Genomic DNA, 26,500 nt, shown 5'->3' with positions numbered 1-26,500 from the left:
AAACACCCTGTCCACATTTTTGAAAGCGATTCTCCCCTCCACTCTCTACTAATCAGCTAAACACACGCGGATGTTTGAATCAGCATTTTTAAGCTTTGATCAAGGTCCCATAGGTCCCCACTTTCTCAACACCATTAACATGGCCATTAAACAATTATGAATAAATACGCAAACCAATAAAATGCAGTTGCCTTCTCATCAACTCATTATCATCAAACGCAACAGTATGTTGACATGACACTATCTCCCTTTACTAACTACAATAGGTCAAAAGATTATTTAACCCACAAACATAACAAATCGTTCAAGAGCACTCCACACTTATTGCTACAAGTATGTTTGAAGAGGTGTTTGCAATCCTAAAACGAGTAGACTGTGTCTGTTTTGATGTGGACTCCACAGTTATTCGAGAAGAAGGCATTGATGAGTTAGCCAAGTTTTGTGGAAAGGGCTCGGAAGTAGCCAAATTGACTTCTCAGGCAATGAGCGGATCCATGACGTTCCAGGAGGCTTTGACACTGAGGCTCAACATCATTCAGCCAACCATCGGGCAAGTGCAGGATTTCATTCGAATGAATCCACCCACCCTAACTCCAGGGGTTAAAACTTTAGTGGATGTATTACACAGGAGAAAAGTCCCAGTCTACCTAATTTCAGGGGGGTTTAGGTGCATTATCACCCCGATAGCTGATCAGCTCAAAATATCTCACAGTCATGTTTTTGCCAATCGCCTGAAGTTCTATTTCACAGGAGAATATGCTGGTTTCGATGAAAATCAGCCCACATCACAGTCAGGAGGCAAGGGGCTGGTAATACAACATTTGAAACAGACTTGTGGTTATAGGAACGTGGTGCTGATTGGAGATGGGGTCACGGACTTGGAGGCTGCACCTCCAGCAGACGCCTTTATTGGTTATGGAGGCAATGTTATTCGGGCTGCTGTTAAGTCCAAGGCCAAGTGGTTTGTGACGAATTTTAACGAGATTTGCAATGTTTTAGTGAACCAAGCCAACGTTTAATGCAATTGCTCTGAATTGCTGGTTAAAAGTGGTAAATTTTATTTTTGTTTATATATTTTTGTGTTTGATAAAAATGTATTCAATATATAATTTTGAAGATATATAATTTAAATTTCCCGCCAAGGCTATTCGGACTAAAAACAGCTTATACTCTGTGAGAAAGAATGTATTCTCTACATTGTTTACAAGGAGGTACGTTTACTCAATTGTTTGTTTTAAAAATCCCCACTCCAAAAAAGTGTCACTGGACAAAGTTAGGTTAGATCTTGATGTTCCCGATATTTAAATTTCAATTGCTTTATGTTTAATCCCCCTTTTCTTTGAATCATTTAATTAACAAAGTAATACAATATTTCTAGCTATGGAAGAGCTAAAAGAGTCAGGTACTTTCTCAGTTTAGTTCTAACATCATTGCCGAATAAACATAATCCTCATAACATCCTTTTCAAACCAACTTGTTTACTCAATTAACGTTCATCAAAACATGTTTTCGCTTCAAAATACCTCTATTCATCATACAAAGACAACTCAAACTAAAAATAATGCTGCAGTTTATTAATACAACGTTCTGAGTTATTATGTCACATTGACAAAAACCAGCAATCTATTTTTGTAGTGGTCTCAGTACTTGAGCCCTGTTTATTAATTTCTAGCTGAAAACACCACTAACAGCTCAGAAATGCCCGTTAAAAAAGAGGCGATTCTTGCAGGAACCACCATTCTCATGGAAAAACCTTTTGTCTATGTGTTGAGTTGCAAGTTTCGTACTGAGTGCTGTGATTTTTGTTTTAAAAAGTAAGTTTAGGAGGATTAGTATCATGTAGGTAAAACTTCATTAAAATTTTAGGAATCTGGATATGATGAAGTGTTCTAATTGCAAATATGTATATTACTGTGATAAGTTGTGCCAGAAACATGCATGGCCCTTGCACAAGCATGAATGCAAAACTTTGAAACACATCAGCCCTAGGATTTTACCTGATGCTGCTAGAATGTTATTAAAGTATAATACAATTTACATTCTCAATCACTACATGCCCAAAAATGCTTTATTCCAGACTAATAAAGAAATTAGAAAATGGTGGATTGACCTATAAGGGATACTACTCTGAGAAGAACTATAGAATGTGGAAAGATTTAATGTCACGTAAGTATTAGTAACAACCTCTTTATTAATTGTGTTTAAAAAATAATTTTAGACTACCCTGAATTAAAAAATGACAATGGAAGAATGGATCATATGACTTCTTTATATGCAATACTCTTAAATGTCCTAAATGAAGAACTCATGCCAAATTTTGCAGAATTTATGGGTTTATATGGCAGAGTAAGCAGACTTTATTTGCTGCCTATTTATTCACATTTCCTCGCTATGATCTGTAGATGTGTGTCAATAGCTTCAATATATGCAACCAAGAACTGCAAAGTTTAGGAACAGGCATTTACATAGGAGCATCAATAATTGATCATTCATGCCAGCCAAACGCCTTGGCTGTGTTTGAAGGAACTACACTATTAATTAGAACTGTGGAAAAGCTGCCATATTTAGACTGGCTTAAGGTAAGATTTAAGTTGGTATAAATTTGGTGGGTGATTTTATTGCTGCAGGTGAGAATAAGTTATATCGACGTTTTGGCGTCCACAGAGGAGCGTCAAAAGGAACTATTAGAAACTTACTATTTCCTGTGTGATTGCCCAAAATGTTTAACCCCAGAAAATAAAGAGGAAGTGTTTGGAGCAGTTTGTTCTAATGCAGCATGTGACAATGTTGTGTACATTGATGATAGCACCAAAGGCTCTAGATGTCAAAAATGTGACGTCATATTCTCAAGTGAATTTATAGACTTGTTTAAATCAGTTGTAGAATTTACTGAAATGCATTTAGGCAGCATGAAAAATATAAGTTGTATCCTTTAATATTTTCATTTCTATTGCTGTTATTTCAAGGATTTTTTTTAACAAACACAGTAGATTTAGATGTCTGTAAAATTTGCTTGAAGAGGCAGAAAGGGTTGCTAAATAAGTATCATGTAAGGCATATGAAAATCTTAGATTTGGCCTTTGAAGCTGCCATTGATTTGGAGGATTTTGATAGTGCGCTGGAATATGGTTTACAACTAGTGGAAAGTTATAAGTAAAATTTTAACATAAAGGGTAAACAGGATGATAAAACAAGTATATTTTCAGCAAATACTATCCAATGTTTCATCCTCTCACAGGACTATTACACCTGAAGCTATGCAAATTATTGCTGTACAAGGATAAAACCATAGATGGTATCTCACACTTGAGAAAAGCTTCAGATATTTTAAAAATTACGCACTCAGTTAATAGTTCTCTGTATAAGTCTGAAGTTTTTCCGTTGATACAACAATGTAGGAGTTTATTAAATATAAATGGGATAAAGTAACAGAATGTACTTTCTTTCTTTAATGGCTTTCACCGATTAGTATTCAGCCAGTTCCAAGGTATAACCGTGTAGGGATGCACGTTTGGGAATTTTCATCTCTATTATTTAGTGATTTTGTCTTTATAAAAAGTTTATTCTGATACTGGGGATACATAATACATGTGTTTTAAATTTACCGCATAAATTGTGTGTCCGGAACCCCATCTCGTGGCAATATGTTTAATCGAAACTGTCATACAACAAAACATATGTTTTTGATGTTTGTGTATGACTGACCACAATGATTCTAAAAGTGTGATTAATCATATTCAAAAAAAAGCTAAAAATTGACCAAAACGGCTGTACTTTTCACAACTCAAAAATTTAATTACTAGCTCTACCGTTATATTATTTTTTTAAATTATCAGTATTCTCCAAAGGGGCAAAAGCCGCCTTGCTAAATGTGAAATTGGTCGTGAAAACAACTTTATCAAGAATGATCTTTGACCATATTTTACGATATTACAACTAGATAGTCGCCTTTGATAATGGAAGAGAAAACAGTTAACACCTCAGAAAAGAAAATTCGATTCCGACAACCCACTAAATTGTTTGGTCAGGATAATAATGTGGAGGACTTATGGAAAGATGGCGATTATAATGACCATTTCAAAAGACTCGGTAAAATCCCTTTATCAAACAGCATTGAAATTTAAATTGTATTACTATTTGAAGGTAAAAAGCCCTCCTTAGTTTCCTTCCTAAAGTCTGAAGTGACCAGAGAGTACTTGCTGGAAAATGATGAGGAGCGATTCAGTGTGGGCAGAGAAAAGTTTTATTTATTTATGAAAATACCAAAGGAAGTAGAGAAGTTCATGCTTTATGGAGTGTTACACTGCATAGACAGCTTCTTGTTTGTTTATACCTATTTACCTGTCAGAGTAGTTCTAGCCTTGGTAGCACTTATAACCAGGTCATTTTCGAAATGTTTTGGGTAATGAAGCCACTTGCTTGAATACCAAATTATTTTACTATTGAATTCCACAGTTTTCCTGATAATAAATCAAAGAAAATCCTGACTGCTGCAGAAATTTGTGATCTCCTGAAAACCCTCATTTTAATAATCTGCATTATGGTGCTGTGGTTGCTAGATACCAACATGCTCTACCACCTCATAAAAAGCCAATCAGTAATAAAGCTTTATATTTTCTATAACATGTTGGATATTGGTGATAAACTGCTGATATCCTTGGGACAGGACACATTAGATGCCTTATTATGGACAGCTACTGAGCCTAAAGGACGGAAACGTGAGCACCTAGGTGTAATCCCTCACCTTTTTCTTGGAATCGTATATGTCAGTATCCTTTTTGGATCTTCCTCACAACCAAACATTAAAAAAAAATTCTTTCCTTAACTTTCCTTTATAGTTATGCACAGTATTTTATTACTGTTCCAAGCAACTACCCTCAATGTAGCTATAAATGCAAGTAATAAGGCCTTATTGACAATAATGATGTCAAATAATGTAAGTGTTCCTCAAGAAGTGTTTCATTAGATAGTCAAAGTTTGTACTTCAATTGCATTTGATTGTGTAAGATTGCTGATGGATGCCTTAGATTAGCCAAGAAACTTGCACTTGTAAGGATTGCATGGATTTTACAAGATGAGGTATCCAAGAACATGCTCCTCACTCTTTGAAAATGGTCACTTGGTATATGACCAGTTTGGATTTGCTTGGATTGTGCATACAGCTGAATGCAGGATTGAATTAAAGTGTTAATGATTGCGAAATTAGATTGCAAGAATTTGCACACTCATTGTGCTAGTACTACCTCTTTTATTGCTCAGTTTTGCAAAGTTATTTCAGTTTGTAGAGCTAAAGGGCAGTGTATTCAAAAAGTTTGATAAAAACAACCTCTTCCAAGTATCCTGCAGTGATATCAGGGAACGATTCCATCTTGTGGTTTTGCTATTTGTTGTTATATTGCAAACAATGAAAGGCTATAAATGGGATAATATTGATATTTTGTGGCCACTGGTTTCTAATGCCATTTGGGTGCTTGTGGCAGAAGTGTTTGTGGACTGGATTAAACATGCTTTTATTACCAGGTTTCTTGATTACCCTTCTTTAATTAATGTCAACTATCAAATCATTCTGTAGGTTTAATGAACTGAATATTGATGTATACAAAGACTACCGAACTAGTATAGCCTATGATTTGACTCACATGTTGCAAAAACAGGCATTTTCCGGCCATTCAGACATAGTAGCTAGAAGGATGGGTTTTATTGCCTTACCTTTAAGCATACTTTTTGCCAGGGTTTTCTTCGCCTCTGTTGATATAGCCAGCATTCCTGGCGTACTTATATTTCTCATTGGGTAAGTAGCCTGAGTAACACGTTCTGGATCTCATTAATTTCTGCTTAGGTACATCTGGGTATGGACCTGGAAAATTCTGGTTACCGTCGTAATTTTTGGCAAAGCTTGCAGTATTATTGATCAGCACAAACTGGAAAAAATCACTCAAAGTAGCCCGGTAAACCAGTCGAGAGAACCCAAGTTTAGAAGCTTTGCCACCAGTCCTCAACATAAAAATGGCTTTGTCCCTTTAGGTATGGCTTTTTATTCTTGGTCTTTTTTACTTCTCCAAATTTTTATAATGAACAGACTACGTGAATCTCCCGGTATGACCATTTCTCTAACAATTTCATAACGTTTAAATAGAATTTAATTCTTTTGTGAACCTCACACATTTATTTTTATAGAAGTAGCTGAAAGTGACTTAGATATAGCGTCTCTTCCCTATGATTTGAGCGCTTCCTCGGTTATATTTGCCAACAGCACCGTAGACTTAAAGGATGCTACTTTAAATGAAGAAATGTTAAAGGGCAATTGTCAAGATGTCAGGGTGGAACAAGTCAATGACGACATTGTAACCCGCAGTGTACCTGATATTAAAAAAGAATTGAAAGACCAAGAGACTTGCACAAAAAATGAGTCTGAAAGCTTGAAGAAAAGCGAAAGTGAGCCGAGTTTGGTCAACATGACAGAAAATCAGGGGTAACAGTTACAAAAAATGTTATATATATTTGTATAAAGAAGATTGGTCTTTTTCTGTGATTTTTATTTTTGTTAGAAAGAAGAATATTTTCTGAACCATGAAAGCTCTCGTGAGCAAATTTTTTTTTCTTATTTGAAATTGTTTTTATTATAAATAAATTTGGCAACAGTGGAATTTTATTTTAAAAATCGAAACGCAAAAAAAAAATTGTATTTATTACAACAACAAATTATAAATAAATGACTCATGGCCAATAGTCCTTGGCTCTCCGACCCTTATGCCTGGGTAAATCAGGTCTCAAAGCCCTAGGAATATATTTTGGAAGCATATCATTTAGTTTCTTATTCCAGGGTTTCTCAAAGAACTCAAAGAATCGCATCTTTTTGTCCATTTGTCTGGTATTATTGTCAATCTTATAAATCTTCTCCCAAGCATAATATTCATCTACTTCAATATGCCGGGGTCTATTGGACGTAAGGAACTTGTACTGATCTTCAAGCCATTTTCGTTTGTCATCGTCCTGAGAAAATACATAAACAAATACGTACAATAAACATTAAGAGACCTGAGTAAATCACCTGATAATCAGCTACTACTTTTTCTTCCTGACTTAAATAAGGCCTCAAATTTACCCCCAATCGTTCTTTAGGTTCATTTTTATACATTTTAATCAAATTAATCAAAACTTCTTCATTAAGTCCTATTATTTTCCCATCGTGTACTTCCTCATATAATTTAATCTTATTGCTAGCCCAGCAGACGTTTCTTTTAGGGTTTTCTTTGCAATTCTTACCATGTACGAGAATAGTATTCATTTGATAAACATAAAACTGAAATTCTTTTCCATTAGTGAGAACTGTTTGAGTTACTAAGGGATACGTTATATCATTGTAAGTTGTAAAACCTATAAAGAATTATAATGATTCACTTCTTTAACAAAAACTATAAGCTTTACCTAAGTAATTGGCCTGCCCATGTAACCATGCAAAAGAAGACAATATTGCTTGCCTATGAGCGGCGTTTTTGATATCCTCTGGATCTGTATAGTAGTTATTTCTCTCCACCATGTGACCAGTTTTAAGATATGAAATTGAGCCGAAAGTGTGCGAATCTCCCGGCCAAAAACCTGATTTAATAAGTTTAATAATATTTGCTGTTAAGATTTATATTAAAAAAGAACTTACCAGGAATGTTTGTTATCCGTCTATATTCATACTTTTCCCCAATTACTGTGGGATCATATTTAAAAAATGGGACGCTAAAATCCTGATTTTCAGCCTCAGATGGAGAAATCACATATGGGAGCGGTAAGTCAGATCTATGGAATGATGGCTTTGTATAATGAATTTTTTAATTCAGAGTTGGGCTCAATACCTCAAGGTTAATATAGGTAAACCAATGTAACAGAAAATGCGATCAATGGGGTCATTGGCAAACTTCTTAAAGAATTCGTGGCCTTCTTTACTTTTCTTGACACTTTGGGGCGGATTCATGCCTCCTACTGCCCAAGTAGACTCTAGTCTTGGATCAATATCAACCTTAATATAGTGACGAATTGATTATTGGGAAATAAATGTTGAAGATCCAGTCCAGACAACATGCAATGTAAGGTGAACCCTTCATTTGAGCGGCACTGCGAGCATTACGTATAAAGCTAATATTCGAACTGTGACCTACATATCTTTAGATCATTGTTGTTATTGGTCCAGTGTTTTAATATTGCGGTTCAGCCAATGACTCGGCGTCCTCTTTGTGTATTTTTTTCAGTTCATATAATACCAAAAAAATGAATCCTGTTACGAGTACCATTGTGCTCAACAGCTTCGCACAAACTTACTGTTCTTGATAAATTTCTTCCTAACATGTTTCTATCTTCCAAAATTCCCTTTACATTACTATGGCCTGGACCCAGCTTTATAAGTACAAACCTCAGTGTTTTTAATATGTGGAACCTCATGAGCTAAAGTAGTAATCAGAACTCTATTTAAACCTTTTACTATCCTAGAGACTAGCAAATTTTCACGCTCTACATTTGACAACATAGTACTTTTTAAATCATACCATTTTCTAAAACATTATCTCACATTTAATAAAATATACTGGAAATTATGAACAATACTCACTTAATTCCTTCAATTTCCATCAACACCACTTCCTCAGTAGCTTTTAAAATAAATTCTAGTGTATCTTCCTTAACAGGAATATTTTGATAATACTTTGGTAATTCTCTATCTTCAATCAAATGAGTTCTGGTTGCATGCTGCGCAAGAGTCAAATCATCATATGGAATTAATTCCTCTCTGAGCATGTGAATTTTGAAACCATAATATCTGAATAAATTATAAAACAATTAAAATGAGTTTGAATGGAAAAAGGATGTTTTGGATACTGGAAGGTCCGCTTTTATGGAAAATTTAATATACATCACAACCTGCTTAATTCAAATTCATGTTATGCATATTTAAATTTTTAAAGATGTTAATGTCTAGAATATTTTTGGCCTATGTTCAGATAAAAGATTTTGCACTATAATGTTAAATAGAGTATGCAGCCATAGTTTGTACAGCCTTCATATGCAGGAACTTTCTAAATCGAATAATCAAATGAAAACTGTACACTACCGAGGCATGTTGAGTTTAATCTGTTTCTCCTCTACAGTTTTAACATTTCTAATTTGCTCAAATAATGCTTCGTTCCTCCGCTCAACCATTTTCTCATAGGATAAATCCAAAATTGGCGGATACTGTGGGGCGGCTGTGTACTCCTCCTCCTCTCTTATTACTGGAGTTGAGAAACATCTTGATTTTGGTAGTAAACTGAATTTAAAGCTTCTCTGTATACGAATTAAGCTCATTTTTGACCTCAGATATCTTAAAAATTGAAGAATGACGGAAACTAAAATACTAAAGTTAAATTGGCATTTTAAAAGAAAATTCTAAATATAACCTAACTTTAAATTTCCTCATTTAAATCGTTCGTTTCATATTTTAGGAGTAAGTATTATTTGTTTTTGTGCTGTCATTATTTGCTGTTTTAGATAGAGAAAGCAAGATGATCTAGGTCACCTCTTTTCCTCTCACGGTTGAATAAGAATAACCTCCATTACCTCTTGCTGAGTTGTTTTTTTAGATTAATTTCCTTATATATATTTAACTCGAAAAAAAACCAAAATATTCAGTTATATATGGACGAAACAGCCAAAGAATCATCCCAAAAGAGATGGACCCACCTAAGGAAAGTCTTGGAAAGGCCAGGACCCTTCAGCCACCCAGAATTCGAACCATCCCCAGATATCCTGGATTTTATACTCTCTACCTGCAAAATACTAATAATAGGAGCCGGAGGCCTCGGCTGTGAGCTCCTCAAGGATCTGGCAATGATGGGATTCAAGCACATTCATATAATAGATATGGACACTATTGATTTGTCCAACTTAAATCGTCAGTTCCTGTTTCGGCATAAAGACATTGGAATGTCCAAGGCTGAGGTGAGGAGTACTGTTGTTGCTGATATTTTACTGATCAACAGAGATTACAGGTGGCTGCAAAATATGTTATTAACCGAATACAAGGATGTCAAGTAGAACCCCACTTTTGTGCCATACAGGACAAAAGTGAAGATTTTTATAGACAATTCAATGTTATAGTGTGTGGATTAGATTCCATATTAGCCAGAAGATGGATTAATGGCATGATTGTGTCATTGTTGAATTATGATGAGAATGATGTTTTGGACCAGTCTAGTCTAATACCTTTGGTGGATGGAGGTAAGCCTGTTTCATTATACCTTAAAAGCAAAAGAACATATGCTGCATTAATTCAATAGGGACAGAGGGTTTCAAAGGAAATGCCAGAGTCATACTACCAGGAATGACTGCTTGTGTTGAATGTACATTAGACTTATACCCACCACAAATCACTTTCCCTTTATGTACAATTGCAAACACTCCTAGACTTCCAGAACACTGTATTGAATATGTTAAAGTAGTTCAGTGGGATAAAGGTGCTAACCAGTCCTCTCTCCAAAAATTCAATTTATTCCATACCACTTGTTCTTAGAAAATCCCTTTGGGGTGTCATTAGACGGCGATGATGCCCAGCATCTAGCGTGGGTTCACGAAAAATCCGTAGACCGAGCTAGTCAATTCAATATCCAAGGAGTTACATTTAGGTTAGTGCAGGGGGTTGTGAAGAATATAATACCAGCAGTTGCCTCGACAAATGCTGTGATAGCTGCAGTTTGTGCTACAGAAGTGAGTTAAATGTTGCCTGTTTAAATAAAATGATTGCAAATTTTTGTTGTTCAGGTTTTCAAACTAGCCACCAGCTGCTGCAACCCCTTAAACAACTTCATGGTTTTCAATGATATTGATGGCATATACACTTACACTTATGAAGCAGAAAAAAAGAATAATTGCAGTGTTTGCTCCAATATACCCCAGCAAATTTCTGTGGAGGATCCCTCAAAAATGAAACTGAAAGATTTAATTAGTTATCTTTGTGAGGACAAAAGGTTTCAAATGAAAAACCCAGGCCTTACCACCACCATTGATGGAAAAAACAAAACTTTGTACATTCCCACTATTGCTGCCATAGAGATGCGCACAAGACTAAATTTAAATAAGAGTCTTTTAGAACTAGGGCTGAAAGACGGACAGGAGATCATTGTTGCTGATACCACCACCCCAACATCCGTGATACTTAAGTTAACTTATAAAGCAAATGATGTAGAGATGAATGCTGATTAACAACTGCATATATTTCATTTTAATTTATTAAGGTAAAAATATTTCATGAAATGTTTTTCAATAAAAGATTTTCATTTTATTTATCAATTCCTGAAGCAATCTAATAATATCCCGTAACATCAATATTTCTTGTGGACATACAACTTTCTCAAAAGTTACATTTGGGTTTGGTACTCCCTCCATAAACTCTCATTACCTCTTGCAGCCTGGTTGCGAGACTGCCGGAAATTGATTACGTTCGTTTCATAATTGTTGCAGGAGGCAATACAAAACTCAAAACGTGCAATACCTGCTCAGTACTGACTCATCTATATTACTCACCTCACTTAGTAGACTCAATATCCCATTCCTCGGCGCATGACACCAAATAAACGCTCACCCCACCTCCAGGATTCGATAAATAGAATTTGTTTTGAGTCAAGTCGCCGTTAATGTTAATGATCTGAATCAGGTGTTTCTTGCCTTACAATTGCCCTTGAAATGAAAGGAGCGTGCAGGAACAGCACCAGCTTATTTCGTTGCTCTCTAAGTTAATTTTGTAGTAAATTGTGTTAACATTTAACTAAATTATACCAATGAAGGAGACCGCAGCATATCCATACGAACGTTTCAAGTTGACAATCCAGGACTGCTGGCCAGAACACATAAATGAAACTAGTGGTTCCGCTTCTGATTCACAGCTGGATTGGTAATGGAGACTTACAGTGGTGTTTCCATCAATGTCATAGGATCTCACGAGGTTTACAACACCCTTGGGTAAGTTTTCTACCTTGCAGTTTTATATTTTATTCATATAGAGTCTTTTATACAATAAGGGGAATTGTGCTAAGAACATGACGGTTTACTGCAATCCCAGTAGCGGGTAGTTCCCCTATCGATACTGATTTTTAGAAAGACGATTTTGATTTCCAATACTATTTTGGCACATCAGCTGAAATCTAAGAAAATTGCATGTAGAGAAGTTGCAAGAACACTTGACAAGAAGATAGTTACGCACAAGCAAAGGTGAAGAAGATTACAAACACAAAGAATCTAATTTTTTCAGGTGTTTGCATTTCTAAACTAAATTGTCCTGACTGTTTATATTGAAAATAGTTTAAATAACTGTTTAATTCCTCTTAAAGATAGCTTTCCACTATATGTGATAAAACCTTGTAGATATAAGTTTTTCGCAGCCAATTTAGCATATTCCAAACACCAAAATCATTTTAAACAAGTTTATTAAGTGTTCTGTAGGTTTTTGTCAGACAGTGGTACTATTTCATAACAATTCTCGCGCACTTGCTTCTTGTCTGAAGCACACACTGAAAATATACTATAAGCGCTCCAAACCACCAAAGTAAGTCCCAAACATATGAGCCCTATCGAGGCATAATTGAAGTAGTTTGGTAGCCTCTGGATCAAGCGCAGCTTTTCAGCCAAATCGTCCTTTAGCTCTAGATGTTGCGTAAAGTAAAACATGGGGAAGAAAATTTTTGGAACGTCCTGGTATAAGAGGAAGCCCTGGAGCGGTTGTAGCAGCATGTTCATTTGCATGTTGGCTCCAATGTCCATTATAATACCAGATTTTGGTTCTATTATTATGTATAGTTGATGCTTGGTTTGTTGGGGATGCATTCCCTCGATTAGATTTGAGTAGTATGGATCTGCAGCATAAAAATGAGGAAAAGATAGGTAGGTCGGGGAGTTTTTCCTGCACTTAGACACGTCCATGACCCCTGAAGGGAGGCACTCAGCGTTTTCGCAGAAGCAGCGATTTTCTGGGATTGTAGATCCTAATTAAAGATAGATTTTACTGCTTAAATTAGGCTATTTGTGATATTCAAACCGTTGTCGAAAATTTTATCACCCATGAACTTGTATCCCGTGACCCCTTTGATAACTTCTTCTTTTTCAAAGCTGAGTTCAGCAAATTTGCACAATTCAGAAGAGAAAAATACCAACTTTGTCTTTTTGATATTCAAAGGGTAGAATTCCATAGCGGAGCCCTTGATATCTCCGCATTTCCCCGGATAGAGGCCCGAGTGATTTTTGTAATTCCATGTCAATAAGCGACCAAAGTTCTCATCGGTTTTCGTGTACATGTTGAAGACACTATTCTGGACAGTCCCATTGATCTGGAAGAAATTGCCCTTTAAGGTGAGTTTAAGAGAGAAGGGTATAATACTCAAATAGAATACATTCGAATTTCGGGATGCAATTTACTCAAATACTCAAATAATTTGAATATGAATAGCAGACTTAAATATTACACAGCAGGTACCTACACCATAAAACATTCCAAACCTATCTTGGGCATTTAATCCGGGAAACCTGCTCAGGACGTTGAGAATACCATCTGGGTACCCATCGAAGAGGATCTGCCGTGCAGTTTTTGTTACGTAAAGTGGGGAGAGACTGGACATCGATATGGACAAAATCCTTTTAATGAGATAGTTGAAGTTTTTGGCCTGGTATGCCACTGTCTGTTGTATATTATGTATGATTATAATGAGGAAAATTTCAAAGATTCGTTCTAGCTTACCAATGGTACAGCATTGATGGTAGTAATTAGATCATCGTCCAATTTTTTAGGGCTATAGCTCGGGTCGAAGTAATACAGTTTTCGAACCTTGTAACTTATGGTGTCATTGTCGTTCCAAACTAAGTCGGCCTTTTCTTTTACTTCTTTGATTCTAAGCAGTAATGAGGAAAGTTATAGCCCCTTTCCAGTCACGTTCTATTAACCTACCGATAAGGTCCGATCTCTTGGAACCGCGGCTTAACCCCTTTATGTCGCAACTCCTTTGGATTTGTCCAGTTAAATAAATATAAATCTAAATCCAGAGGGGGATCATTCACTTTCCATGCCTTAAATGGCTCTGCAAAGTAAGTTCTAATATATAAAAGGTGTCTCATAATAGTATGTAAAAAATTCAGGGGGTGAATTTGTGGATGATTTTAAGAAAAAAGTTCATATTTACTTGCGTCTGTTTTCACTTCTTGTTTGAAATACAGTGATAAAAAAGTAAGTTTTTTCCTAATAAGTTCGTTCCGGTATTAAATATTTTTATGAAAATCGGTGAGCGTAAAATAGATGTAGAGACATATTTTTTAAGGGGAAAAAATGTTTTTAATTTTACCAGTGGCGTCCTCATTGATGTGACCCTGAATATTTTAAACGAAAAATATGATATACCATTGTTTTTTTAATAAAAATAATTTTCCAAACGCTCCACATTTTTGTGAAAAAAATGTCTCTTGAGTATTTTCCATAACGTTAACCATTTTCATGAAGAAAAACGGTTTTTTTCTAATTAATATTAAAAGTATAAGATTAAATTACATTACATTACTTAGAAAAGACAAATTAAATAGGATACTGCAAAATGCCTTCCACCTGAAAGAATGAATGTCTAGACTCTTTTTCGCCTATTACCGCACACTCTTTAAAAAATCCTTGGTGTATTTTTTATTGGATTAAACAAACGAATTATACGATTTGGCAGTTGCAGATTGTTGCGTTTTATTTTTTTTCCATGAAAACTATTAGCATTATGACAAATATTCAAGAGACCTTTTTTTCCCAGAAATATGGAACATTTAGAAAATTATTTTTATTAAAAACAGTAGCGTATCATATTTTTCGTTTAAAATGTTCAGGGTCACGTCAATGAGGACGCCTCTGGTGGAGCCAAAAACATTATTTTTCCCTTAAAAGATATGTCTTTACACATATTTAAGCTTCCCAATTTTCATAAAAACATTTAGTATCGAAATGGACTTATTAGGGAAAAACTAATAAAATTATATTTTTTGATCATCCTGTATTACAGACAGGAAACGAAAACGGGCCCATGTTCATGAGAACTTTTCTCTTAAAATCATCCACAGGTTCACCCCCTGAATTTTTTAGATACTAGCATGAAACCTCTTGTACGTTTTATTGATGATTATTCTTTGTGGCAACTACTCACCTGAGTTTTTCGTAAACGTAAGTCCATCTCTTAAAATATACTCGTATACGGGAACCAGGAACGTTGCGAAAGCTAATCCGCTACTAATTAATACTATCCCTGTTACTAACATGCATAGTTTGATGTACGGGCCTTTGCCCTGCTTCAGATCTTTGACCCTGAAAAATTTGAAATTGTGCTAGCATTATCAGCGGTTCTTTGAACGCTCTGTAATCCTTATTTCAATATTTTGTGCGCTTCAAATAATACGTTACGGTACTTACTCCATGGTACTAAACCTAAATGTTCGAAATAAAGATAAATACTGCGTAAAACTTGTAAAGCCAACAAAGATTTGCCGTTAGTATAATCTTTTAGTATTATTAATGATTTTTATTATTTTATCAGAAACTACTTGACCTCTCCTCGATAAAGTCGTCTCTTTGTGAAATGGCCCTATTAAGCTGTTTATTTATCAATTTAAATATACCTCTTATAATAGACTTATTAGCTAGCTCTACAGCTTTAAAATTTTGCATTTACTGAATATTTTTAGCACCTACTACCGCCTCTGCAATCTACTGCTAACTATAGATAATATATACAACGCTTGTTATTCTAAAAAGACTTTATTAGCCCCATCAAATCTATCTGGGATCGTGTATTGATAGGGCCTCTCTCCTCCTTCAATCACCCACATCGTCCCGCTAGGCGCCTTCTCAATTACCGTCATTACATGAGGACCAATATCTTCAGTCCTAAAACACATGCATTAATTTTTATTTATTCGCAGACACTAATCAGCAACCTACATCTGCGAGGGCAAGGTCTCAATTTCCTTAACCAGCTCTTGATAGGCAGGCCCCAAATTTCTGCCATAGGCTTCAGTGATAAGAGGGGTCATGGTGACCCCAGGACAAACAGCCACCACCCGTATCTTAGTCCTGTCATAATGAGACTTGAGACCCCAACTTAGGGTCATACCGTGAACTGCAAATTTGCTCCCCACGTAAATGGGGAGGCATGCGAAAGGAGCAATTCCAGCCACAGAAGATATGTTTAGTATGACTCCTTCTGGGCCGGATTTGTACTTGGGTATGTAAGATTCTAAGCCCAAGAGCATGCCGTTGATGGTACCATTCTAGAATTTAGGTGATAATTTTGAAATAATTCACTTCAAGGTAGTGATGAAATACCACATTGATGTTAATTTCGCGTTCCCATATTGAATCGTTCAAAATTCCAGCATTGTTAATTAGAATGTCGATGTTGTCGAACTCGGTTAGGGTTTTCTTGAAAGCCTCTGCAACAAAATCCGTCAATAAAATAATGATGCAGATGAAAATAGATTCTTACCTTCCAACTGATGATAATTACTCACGTCAGTTTTAATAAATGTGGCTTTATTTTTCCCAAATTCGCTTTCTAGTAGCTTAACGGCCTCTTTCCCCAAGTCCGAAGACACATCCGCCAAAGTAACACCCTATGGTGTTTGGGTTAAGCTTTTTTGCAAACAAAATTTCACAAACTTTTTCACCTTTGCTCCCCTTTGTAACAGGTTTTTGGCGTAAGTTAGGCCCAGTCCTGAGGCACCTCCAGTTATAAGGGCCACTTTTCCTTTAATCTCAAATATAGACATTATGCAATAGTGCAAAATAATTCGTTGGAGCGTTTTGCTTGGTGGTCGAAATAACTAAAAGATTGAGCGTTTATCAATACATATTTATCGACACCTCTCAAATTATATCAGTCCTTTGTGACCCCAACGGTACATTTATAGATTTTCATTATGTTTATGCACTTTTTTTTCACGTTTATACAGAGTGTACTCTATATGGAGATAGCAAAAACGAATAACGAGTGCTACATTAACTTTTTTAAATGCATCATCTTTTCTCACAAAAAGATTTCTAAGCATGTAGGGCAATTCAAAAAAGGATCGTATTCTTAAATTGTTTTTTGAACGTGATACCATCAATATTATTATAGCCTTGTTTTATGGGTGACTCTGTGCAATTGCTATGAAGCCCATATGTCATCATTATCTCTATCTATTAGGTTAATTTGGGTTAAAAATCTAAACGTAATGGTCCTATTTATATCTAGTTTATGTAACAATATGGTATGAAGAATCACAGGTGTTTTTTATAATTTTAAGGAGCTGTACTGTGGAAATCATTTGAGATCAGTTTGCACATAGCATCCAAAAATATGGAAATTAAAACAGAACATTGGTTGATTTTACCAATTTTCATATAATCACAGAATCTGACTGATTCTAAAGCGTTTTTTTAACATTTCTAAAAAAATTAACCCTCATTTTGACCGTTAAAAAAAACAACATTTAATGTGTAAACCATATATTGTTCACCCTACACTACAGGACATAGGTATTTCTACCACAGTCTAATTAAATATATCTACAAAACCATAATAAACGTTCATTTCAAGCACCTTGAGCAGCAATTTCCTTAAGTTTCTCCTGTTTCTTCACTCGTAGTCGCCTTTCCCTTTCATATTCTTTCATTCTTATTATAAAACTGAAAATATTTTGGTTATTGTAAGTTGTGTTAAATCTTTGATTCTCACTCTTCATGTCTGCAAGTTAAATAAGCATGCTTCTCATGAGCGCAGTTGACGACAAAAGGATAATTCTTGGCTCGACATGTGTGGAACTCTATTAGTTTATCTGAACAATAACCTCGACTGTCCAAATCAATTCTTGCTGATATTAATTCTGCTTCACTAACAGGAGGTTCTGTAAAGTGGAAGAACATAAGAGTATTAACTCAGGAAAAACATGACTTATACGGGAAATGTACCCCTAATTTTTCTTCCGTTAGGAAACCCCAATAAGGGGTCGAATGTGGGTTCCTCCTCGGGACCAGGGGTTATTTCTGGATGCATGTAACGATTCCACGTGTTCGTTGGAACATTACCCATAGAATTACCCATCTTCTACTTCTGACGTCTAGCTCTTTTAAGGATATTTAGGTGGATTTATATAAAAAAAATATAAACTTACAGAGAAAAGTGAGGTTACGCTTTTTGTTGCATAATTAACTGTCATTGGAATATCAATTTTTTCAAGTCCTTTAAACATTCAGAGTAGACTCTGACAGACAACTCTCCGTACTCTGGGTGCGGATATTGATTAACGAAATTCCTTTAATTTGACGTTTATAGTTTATCGATGACATTTGCTCACTTGACCTTCATTTGCCCTTGGAAAGGTTAAACTTTCAGGGCAAATAAAGGCAGATTTTCTGAAAATTTCCTATTGCTCACGTGACCATTATTAGATTGGTGGGCAGTATGTCACATGATCACATCTATTATAAAACGAAATATGAGTGAAAATGATCGGTTGATCACAATTTTATATGCCATTGAGATTTAGATCTAGATTACCGCCCGTTGTTCTACCGGTATTCCAAGGATTTCAGCAGAATTTTCGCAATTTAGTGGAAATTTCTTGTGATCCTGTGTTATTACGTAACATACCTTCTCCAAGTAAGTTTAGGAGTTGTAGGTGTATAAGAAAGAACAGAATTTATATTCCTAAAATTGGGGTACAGTAGCAGGGCCTAGCCCAAAGTTCTAGACGTTGTTTAACTAAAACCGTCAGAACATTTTAATTGTAGGCCAGTTTATACTTTTTATTGTTAGCCACTTTAGCCATGCTTCAATAAGGTTGGGCAGAATTCATGGATGCTCTAGTAATTTAGTGTTAAAAGGAAATCTAACACAAAAAATCCTCTATTGAGTGCTTCTAAATCAGGAGTATCAATTTTCATTAGATTTTGTTATTAGAACCTACTACTTCTACAGTGAAGAAGTATTCAGGACTTCAGAATTAGTGACACCTACCATATTTGGACTAATCACTCACATCCTTTTTAAATTTGAATGGAGCTCTAATTGTGGCTTTAAAATTTTTTTAATGGAATGTACTTAATAATGACATACTCCATTTACTTTTTCAGTAATAAGACTTGAAATGTCCATATTCATCATTATTTTTGTTAATTAAATTTCATTAAGTAATTCTTTTTGTCAGCTAAAATGCCGATCAAAAGCATCCTTGCTCGTAACATCTTTGACTCCAGAGGAAACCCAACAGTAGAAGTTGATCTTGTCAGTGATTTGGGTTTGTTTCGTGCTGCTGTTCCTTCAGGTGCCAGTACTGGTAAGTAAATGTGATTTCAAGCAATTTTAGCTGTAACAAATTTCCCATTATTGGTTCATTTTGCCAAAAAAAAATTCATATTTATGTACATTTATAAATCTAAGAAAACAAGGTTGTGCAATATTATATATTTAGCAAATTTTATTATTGTCAATTTAATTTTTGTGGTTTCAAGTGATTATGGTGCAATAATTTACGTCATGTTATTCATACATTAAATTTCAAAATTAAAATTAATCATAAGCAAAAATTGTTGGTAGGATGAAGCCCCTGCTCCTCTTTCCACAACATATCAACAATATTCCATTATTTTAGGAATTTATGAGGCCTTAGAGCTTCGAGACAATGACAAGTCACGCTACCATGGCAAGAGCGTCCAAAAGGCCATTGATAACATTAACAAAATCATTGCACCTGAATTAATTAAAACTGGACTTGAGGTAACTCAGCAAACTGAAATTGATGAGTTCATGATTAAACTAGATGGAACTGAGAATAAATCGAAATTCGGCGCTAATGCAATTTTGGGTAAGATTGGAAATTTTTTGTGTTCACTTTAATTTGGGCTTTATTGTATTTTACAGGTGTTTCTTTGGCAGTAGCTAAAGCCGGTGCTGCCAAAAAGGGCATTCCCCTTTACAAGCATTTAGCAGATCTGGCTGGCAACACAAATATTATTTTACCAGTTCCTGCTTTCAATGTGATTAATGGAGGATCCCATGCTGGCAATAAATTGGCTATGCAGGAGTTCATGATTTTGCCCACTGGAGCTGCCAACTTCACTGAAGCAATGAGGATGGGCAGCGAAGTTTATCACCACTTGAAGAAAGTCATTAAGGACAAGTTTGGGTTAGATGCTACTGCAGTAGGAGATGAAGGTAGGCATATTGCTGTGTGCAATTCTGAGGCTATTTTATATTAGTAAATTTTAGGTGGTTTTGCTCCCAATATTTTGAATAACAAGGATGCCCTGGATTTGATCAATGAGGCAATTGCTAAGGCTGGTTATACTGGAAAGATTGAAATTGGAATGGATGTTGCTGCGTCAGAATTCTACAGAGAAGGTAAGATTCCACCAAAGTGTCAAGAAAAAGTTAAACAAAAATAATTTTAGGACAATATGATTTGGACTTCAAAAACCCCAACTCGGACAAAAGCAAATGGATTAGTTCTGAGAAACTGCAGGGATTGTACCAAGAATTCATTAAGGACTTTCCAATTGTGTCTATTGAGGATCCCTTTGATCAGGACGACTGGAATGCGTGGACATCTATTACTGCCGCCACCAATATCCAGGTAAATATATATCTATGATTCTAGTTTTTCGTAGAGTAAAAATGGCCAATGTTCTTAATAGATTGTGGGCGATGACTTAACAGTCACAAACCCGAAACGTATCCAGACTGCGGTGGAAAAGAAGGCCTGCAACTGTTTGTTGTTAAAAGTGAATCAAATCGGCAGCGTCACTGAATCGATCAGAGCCCATCAATTGGCGAAACAAAATGGTTGGGGAACCATGGTTTCCCACAGGTAAGAAAATGTCAATAAAATATCTCTGAGGCTGAAATATATCTGTTATATAGATCTGGTGAAACTGAGGATACTTTCATTGCGGATTTGGTCGTTGGTCTTTCCACTGGTCAAATTAAGACCGGGGCTCCTTGTCGGTCGGAACGATTGGCCAAATACAATCAAATCCTGCGTATCGAAGAAGAGTTGGGCTCTGCTGCCAAATATGCCGGAAAGTCGTTCCGTAAACCGCAGTAAATGCCTGGTTTTTAGGTTAATTTACAGGGAGTTTGTAAAGCTTCCGTGTAAATTCGACCTTATAATCTTCACTTTTAAAGAGTAAGCTTAAAAGCAATCAAGCGGTTTTTGGAGTTACATATTTATTAGTAAAAGGAACTCAAACATTCGATGTTGTTTTGTCGTTAGTAAATTTATTGGAAAATAAAAGCGGGAGATTAGCTCCAGTTGTCTAAAAATAAACAAAATAAATCACTGTAGTGCTTTTCTATTGTTATTGTCCCCATTATTTGGTGTCGAATTGAAAAAGTGTCACCAAACCACAAGTTGTTTACGTCCATCTACGGGTCACTATGGCAACCTTCCATGTTCCCGGAAAAAATGAATGATGGCGCGCATGGAAAATCCTCGTCGTATGTAGGCGGGATTTCACCATAGAAGGTGGAGCCTACTATGGCAACCATTTTGAATTGGCTACGTACCAGTGAAGATGGTTGATTTATGGCGGTCTCTTGCGGCCAAACATAAAACCTGTCGTCAGCAGTGGCCATGACCACTGGTCACCATACTCGGTCTAGCCTGTGCACGATTAGAAGGCCTGCAGTTTTCCTAATTAAACATGCTTATTTAATTGATCAAGTTGATCATGGATACGTAGCAATGACAATAAATTGTTTCTTCTTTTTACTTAATTATTCTCTGATGTCTACTTAGTGTCATTCAATAATAATCATCCATTCTCTTTACATTTGTTTTGAATCAGATAGACAATAGTCCCGCAACCGCAGGTCTAGCAATGGAAAGTTCCCATCTGTTTTGATTGTCTCTTTTATAATGTCTTGATGATAGCATTCTAGGCTGATTTTTTAACAATAATTATCTATTCCAAACTGGCTAAAAATAAACGTAAAGTTCCCAGAACAAATTAAAATTCCATTAGCTTTATTCGAGCGAAGCCCCGGCTTTGAATAATTCATTAGTGAAGGCTGGCCTTGGCTAAAACTAGAAGACACAAATAAACAGGTCAACACTTTATTGTTTGTAATTACAGCGTGTTTTTTCGTTAAAATTCAGCAAAAAATACTAAATACTAAGCACTGATGTAATTCGATGATAAGGAATTTTTACTCATCAAAAACTGCACATATCTGTGAGTTTTCGGAATTTATTTTGAGATCGTTATGTTTACCCAAAAAATCATACTCTACGTACTCACTGTCGTTAATAGTCGACAGATCCATTTGTGCTTGACTCCACATGCCACATCGTTTAAATCTCGTAAAGCAACTCCTTTGGTCTTTGCACGCTACCTATTGCTGGTCATCTCAAATTTTTGACACGAATTAATCTATTTCTGATTTCTTCATAACTCCTAATGACTTCCCAACGGGCAGCAACAACCAATTAAGGTCATTTACCGCCTTATTCCAAACTATTCGGGGAAGTCGAGTTTATGACCTTAATGGGTATGTTGTTCAGGTTAATTCGCGTTAATCATGGAGTTTCAATAGAGTTAAGTAACAAGAGTCCACATTCTCTAATCTAGGGATTTCTTGGCATTAAGAGATATTTTTTACGTTATTTAATACTTTATTTAGTACAAATTTAATGAAGTGTTATTTATTTTTTTAATTATTTTTTTGTAAATTTATAAACTTAAATTTTATAAAAAAACAATGGATATCGTCCGAACACTTAGTTCTTGGAGTTCCCGACCTCCAGACCTAGCCTAACTGAAATCGAGGAAACTCGCTTATTAATGCCAGCAAATAATGGCGCTCAAATGACGCCCTATATAACCCCTGTTGCTGAATAATCTATATGCTAAATTGCCCTCATTCTAATTACACCCTATGCCTATTCCTAGGGGCGTTTCTCCAGAAATTCTCCTGAAAATTTATGTCCCCTCGCACTGCTGTTATTCTAATTTCTGACTCACTGACCTTTCGTGAAACCTGTCTTCGTGTAATAATGAAACACAAACACGCTTCAAACTTAACCGGTTGCATGTTGGAAAAGAAAAGATTACCTACACGTCCTACGTAAATGTATTTATTATTGATTGCCCAGGTTCCTGCTTTAGCTCGCCTACACGAAGCACTTTGTTATGTCAACCATTCATTACTTTTACATTCTCCAAGTAGGTCGGCTTTTTTTGAGTAGAAGGTTGATTTATTTATGGTCTATAGGTGTCCCTCCATATGGATCTATTTGAAAAGTTTTACTTTCCTCGCGCAAAAAATAAAATTAAGGAAACGCAGATAATAATAGCTTATCATCATCAGCTCTTGTTGCTAAGCCTTTTAAACCCCAGTACAATTGGCTTATCAGAGCCTTAATCAGATAAAATTTGGGGATAATATCGAATAGCTCAAATTGTTTCAACATAATAATAATTAATCGAATAATAACCACATACGTTTGTTTCCTTGTGAGGTATCCACATAATCAACAGGTTAGTGTCTCAAGTCTTTGGTAAGTGCATACCGTGGAGCTTCAACTCTCAGATTAGTTTATTCCAGACACTTTTCGTACCACTAAACATGTCTCTCAACATCGAAAACGTCCTGCAGAAAATAAACAAAAAATATGTGAATTTAAAAAGCTCAGAAATGTCCAAAAACAAGGATCTCCTGAATAAAATTTTGAACAAAATGTTAGATTTAATGAAAAAGGACGACCTCTTTAAAACTCTCTATGAGACACCCTATTACGGCGGAAGCTCCTACGAAGGTCTTAAGGTAGAAAAGCCAAACGAATTTGACATGGACTTCTTGCTAGTCCTACCAAAAGTGTGCGAGACTCACAAAACCGCATCCTGTGATTGTTTGGAAGTGATTTGTAGCAACAAACCCGGGTTCTTTTGGTTTAAGATGAAAAATACTTTCCACAAATCTTTCAGCAAGTTTATTAACGACGACTATGTTCAAACTAACTTAGTGCTTAACTGGCTGCAAAGCTTAGTACGCAAAGCTCTAAATGAGTTCAGTAATATGAACTATTCCGTGGAAACGCCCGATATTAACTCCATGTCTGGACCTGCATTGGTCCTTAAAATTGACAGCGAGTTTGGTAAAATAAGCGTGGATTTAGTGCTGGCGTTCAAGTTCGGATCTAACTATTGGCCTAAACAAGGCTATAGGCAAAATTTATGCTCTAATCAAGATTTTGTCATTGTGCCCAAAAAAGCCGACATACCAGATCATGGAGAAAGATACTGGCGAGCATCTTTTCAGGCACAAGAAAAAGAGTTAATTACTGGGAAAGGGAAACTAAAGCCCGCACTGCGCTTATTGAAGAAGATGAGGAACAATCTGAAACATGACTCCATTTCCAGCTACGCTTTAAAGACTATAATTTTGTGGAATCTGGACACCTGGAACAAAAACAGTACTCTGACTGAAGTGTTTCTTGGGCTTCTGCGTGAGTACAAAAACCATTTGTTAAATGGAAAAATTAAATATTTCTGGAATGAAAAATACAACTTACTTGACAGAATTGGTTCGGAGACCTTAAAGAACCATGCAAATGAAATTAAAAAAAAAATTGAACGTTTTGAGAAGAATAAGAATGAAAAGCCTTTGGAGATTGCTAAAATAATTCTCAAAGAAGGGAGTGAAGAGTACCAACAGTTTATGAAAAAATATGAAGTGTATGTCACTCAAAGTTGGGGGACCAACTCAAATTGGGACTTACCAGATAATTTATACGATGATCCTGATGAGACGAATGATTCAAGAAATTTCGAATTTCCGAATTCAAGAACAGGAATGATTCAAGAAGACCAGACATCGAATGTCAATACTGCTGCAGCCTGGATAGCAGGTTTGGCAATTGTTGCCGTTGTGGGAATAACTGTATATCGGGCTTCAAGATCAACAACCAATAATCGTTAATTACTTATTAAGTAAATAGGAATTATTAAAAAAAACCTCAAGTAGGCGTTGAAACATCAGAGGCTTTTGTCAGGAATTGTTCCATCTGTTAGTCAGATGTTTTGTGGTAAATAGTGAAGTACTTAATCAACCTCCTACGTTTTCACTGCCTACTATGAAGTTTTTGCATGTACTTATTGATCATTGTGATAAAAAAAACAATTCAATTTTTATTTTTAATAAACAAAATATTAAATACTTAATATAAAAAAATGCATTCAAAATGGCCGTAGTGCAATTTAAATTGACCAACCACAGCTCATCCGTACGTCATAGTGTTGGTAAAAATGCAGCAAACAAACGCGTTATAAACGAGCTCCAAAGAATTAATTATTGCGGAAATTCGAAAAGGAACCGAAACACCAATTAAATTACTACTATTTGTCATTTGCCACCGTAACTACCCATTCACCCAGACTAAAACCAGTCATGTAATCCGCTTGTGCGCCGTCGCGATGCCCTGACTTGCCGCTTTTCCGAGACAGTGAGATACCCTCCCTCGCCCCTCTCCACCCTCACACCACCTCTTCCCAGAAGCTGGATTGCTAAATACTGCGGGCTTCAATGCGACGTTGTCAACTTACAGTCATTTTCCCTGTTGCCGACCGAAAATACAGCTATTTCTTGCGTGAGCCAGCAGTGTGCAGCATCGAGACGGTGGCAACGTCGCGACAAGAATTGAAAGCGCAAAGCCGCGTGACGCCATTACGGCTTTGTTTTTGGGCCGTGCGGTGCTTGTGTGAAAATTTTAAGGATTCAGCCAAAAGGATTTAGAAATTAGAGTTTGAAGGTTTGAACTAGAAAGGTTAGACATAGTTAAGGTGCAATTTTGAACTGAAATGTGTGTGTCAACGAGAAATTTTGTACTGAAAGTGTGCGGGTTGTAAGTTGTCGCATAAGTGAAATCTGGGATCTGAGGGGGAATGACTTTAACACCTCTATTCACAGGTATATGATTAAATAGGATTTTTAATTTAGAAGGACAGGAATGGCAGTTCAATAGGAGCTACTGTTATTACCAGGTAGGTGTTCAAATTTCATATAACTACAGAAGTATATAAACAAGTAGATTTTTTTTCTGTAAGTACGGACTGATGGATGCGTTTAAACGTCCATATAATTTGTTATGTATGTATTGCGCCCCATCCATCACCACTATCAACGTGGCGTTATTTAATTCTGGAAACTAAAAATTTAATTAATTTCCCCCGAAAGTGCCTCTGCCATTTTGGATAACTACCATGTGTGCATAATAGAAACAAAAAACAAGTGCTGCTTAGCTGCTGATTGGCTGAGTGTACGAAGGCGCCATTTTGTTCTCTTTTGCACGTTTCATTTTGTTTTAATAGGCCTTTTCTGGTCAAATCTTGTTTCCCAAAATTTGTTTTGCATAATTGAGTTATTTTTGCCTCAGTTATGACTCATCGAGCCCCCTCTTGCATGCCAACTGGTGTATGAAATTATTGTAAATTCCA

General features: G+C 35.9%; 10 protein-coding genes and 1 pseudogene across 11 annotated transcripts; 6 read left to right on the top strand and 5 right to left on the bottom strand.

Annotated features, from left to right (window-relative positions):
• The first annotated feature begins 34 nt into the window (after positions 1-34).
• On the top strand, positions 35-1,793 carry LOC136413294 (phosphoserine phosphatase-like). The gene is made up of 2 exons (XM_066396755.1): positions 35-1,050; positions 1,673-1,793. The coding sequence occupies exon 1, from the start codon at positions 336-338 to the stop codon at positions 1,017-1,019; it is 684 nt and encodes a 227-aa protein (XP_066252852.1). The 5' UTR covers positions 35-335; the 3' UTR covers positions 1,020-1,050; positions 1,673-1,793.
• Positions 1,147-3,434, top strand: Smyd3 (SET and MYND domain containing, class 3). The gene is made up of 9 exons (XM_066396751.1): positions 1,147-1,211; positions 1,673-1,814; positions 1,867-2,022; positions 2,078-2,166; positions 2,219-2,346; positions 2,403-2,579; positions 2,628-2,925; positions 2,991-3,153; positions 3,207-3,434. Exons 1-9 carry the CDS (start codon positions 1,184-1,186, stop codon positions 3,427-3,429), a joined length of 1,404 nt encoding a protein of 467 aa, XP_066252848.1. The 5' UTR covers positions 1,147-1,183; the 3' UTR covers positions 3,430-3,434.
• Positions 3,435-3,753: 319 nt separating this feature from the next.
• On the top strand, positions 3,754-6,639 carry LOC136413034 (protein TAPT1 homolog). The gene is made up of 8 exons (XM_066396374.1): positions 3,754-4,089; positions 4,144-4,402; positions 4,456-4,769; positions 4,839-4,936; positions 5,279-5,520; positions 5,573-5,791; positions 5,840-6,024; positions 6,178-6,639. The coding sequence occupies exons 1-8, from the start codon at positions 3,957-3,959 to the stop codon at positions 6,474-6,476; spliced, it is 1,749 nt and encodes a 582-aa protein (XP_066252471.1). The 5' UTR covers positions 3,754-3,956; the 3' UTR covers positions 6,477-6,639.
• A 34-nt stretch (positions 6,640-6,673) lies between these two features.
• On the bottom strand, positions 6,674-9,407 carry mRpS30 (mitochondrial ribosomal protein S30). The gene is made up of 8 exons (XM_066396376.1): positions 9,095-9,407; positions 8,597-8,803; positions 8,402-8,540; positions 7,848-8,011; positions 7,658-7,791; positions 7,429-7,599; positions 7,052-7,377; positions 6,674-6,993 (listed from the first exon to the last, which is right to left on the bottom strand). Exons 1-8 carry the CDS (start codon positions 9,325-9,327, stop codon positions 6,718-6,720), a joined length of 1,650 nt encoding a protein of 549 aa, XP_066252473.1. The 5' UTR covers positions 9,328-9,407; the 3' UTR covers positions 6,674-6,717.
• A 190-nt stretch (positions 9,408-9,597) lies between these two features.
• Uba3 (Ubiquitin-like activating enzyme 3) lies at positions 9,598-11,299 on the top strand. Its single transcript, XM_066396390.1, has 5 exons — positions 9,598-9,960; positions 10,011-10,239; positions 10,299-10,475; positions 10,532-10,725; positions 10,780-11,299. Exons 1-5 carry the CDS (start codon positions 9,658-9,660, stop codon positions 11,218-11,220), a joined length of 1,344 nt encoding a protein of 447 aa, XP_066252487.1. The 5' UTR covers positions 9,598-9,657; the 3' UTR covers positions 11,221-11,299.
• LOC136413191 (endoglucanase-like) lies at positions 11,278-12,407 on the bottom strand (annotated as a pseudogene).
• An 18-nt stretch (positions 12,408-12,425) lies between these two features.
• LOC136413040 (protein peste-like) lies at positions 12,426-15,565 on the bottom strand. Its single transcript, XM_066396382.1, has 7 exons — positions 15,440-15,565; positions 15,177-15,334; positions 13,952-14,081; positions 13,745-13,895; positions 13,488-13,685; positions 13,049-13,337; positions 12,426-12,995 (listed from the first exon to the last, which is right to left on the bottom strand). Exons 1-7 carry the CDS (start codon positions 15,442-15,444, stop codon positions 12,442-12,444), a joined length of 1,485 nt encoding a protein of 494 aa, XP_066252479.1. The 5' UTR covers positions 15,445-15,565; the 3' UTR covers positions 12,426-12,441.
• A 60-nt stretch (positions 15,566-15,625) lies between these two features.
• LOC136413052 (15-hydroxyprostaglandin dehydrogenase [NAD(+)]-like) lies at positions 15,626-16,878 on the bottom strand. The gene is made up of 5 exons (XM_066396401.1): positions 16,693-16,878; positions 16,512-16,638; positions 16,352-16,458; positions 15,968-16,296; positions 15,626-15,913 (listed from the first exon to the last, which is right to left on the bottom strand). The coding sequence occupies exons 1-5, from the start codon at positions 16,792-16,794 to the stop codon at positions 15,769-15,771; spliced, it is 810 nt and encodes a 269-aa protein (XP_066252498.1). The 5' UTR covers positions 16,795-16,878; the 3' UTR covers positions 15,626-15,768.
• A 620-nt stretch (positions 16,879-17,498) lies between these two features.
• Positions 17,499-18,209, bottom strand: ND-B18 (NADH dehydrogenase (ubiquinone) B18 subunit). Its single transcript, XM_066396409.1, has 3 exons — positions 17,978-18,209; positions 17,745-17,913; positions 17,499-17,695 (listed from the first exon to the last, which is right to left on the bottom strand). Exons 1-3 carry the CDS (start codon positions 18,108-18,110, stop codon positions 17,602-17,604), a joined length of 396 nt encoding a protein of 131 aa, XP_066252506.1. The 5' UTR covers positions 18,111-18,209; the 3' UTR covers positions 17,499-17,601.
• Positions 18,210-18,521: 312 nt separating this feature from the next.
• On the top strand, positions 18,522-21,346 carry Eno (enolase). Its single transcript, XM_066396384.1, has 8 exons — positions 18,522-18,668; positions 19,216-19,344; positions 19,660-19,872; positions 19,929-20,222; positions 20,277-20,408; positions 20,459-20,640; positions 20,702-20,874; positions 20,928-21,346. The coding sequence occupies exons 1-8, from the start codon at positions 18,539-18,541 to the stop codon at positions 21,109-21,111; spliced, it is 1,437 nt and encodes a 478-aa protein (XP_066252481.1). The 5' UTR covers positions 18,522-18,538; the 3' UTR covers positions 21,112-21,346.
• A 2,146-nt stretch (positions 21,347-23,492) lies between these two features.
• Positions 23,493-25,564, top strand: LOC136413044 (cyclic GMP-AMP synthase-like receptor). 2 transcript variants are annotated; one of them, XM_066396388.1, is made up of 2 exons: positions 23,493-23,545; positions 23,603-25,564. In XM_066396388.1, the coding sequence occupies exon 2, from the start codon at positions 23,634-23,636 to the stop codon at positions 24,984-24,986; it is 1,353 nt and encodes a 450-aa protein (XP_066252485.1). In that variant the 5' UTR covers positions 23,493-23,545; positions 23,603-23,633; the 3' UTR covers positions 24,987-25,564. The 2 variants fall into 2 exon arrangements, with proteins under 2 accessions (XP_066252485.1, XP_066252486.1); XM_066396389.1 differs by having other exon boundaries at positions 23,500-23,545; positions 23,613-25,564.
• The last annotated feature ends 936 nt before the right edge of the window (positions 25,565-26,500 follow it).

This window comes from Euwallacea similis, chromosome 13 (genome assembly GCF_039881205.1).
Source record: "Euwallacea similis isolate ESF13 chromosome 13, ESF131.1, whole genome shotgun sequence".
NCBI classification, from domain to species: domain Eukaryota; kingdom Metazoa; phylum Arthropoda; class Insecta; order Coleoptera; family Curculionidae; genus Euwallacea; species Euwallacea similis.
This window is presented reverse-complemented; position numbering and strand designations above follow the sequence as displayed.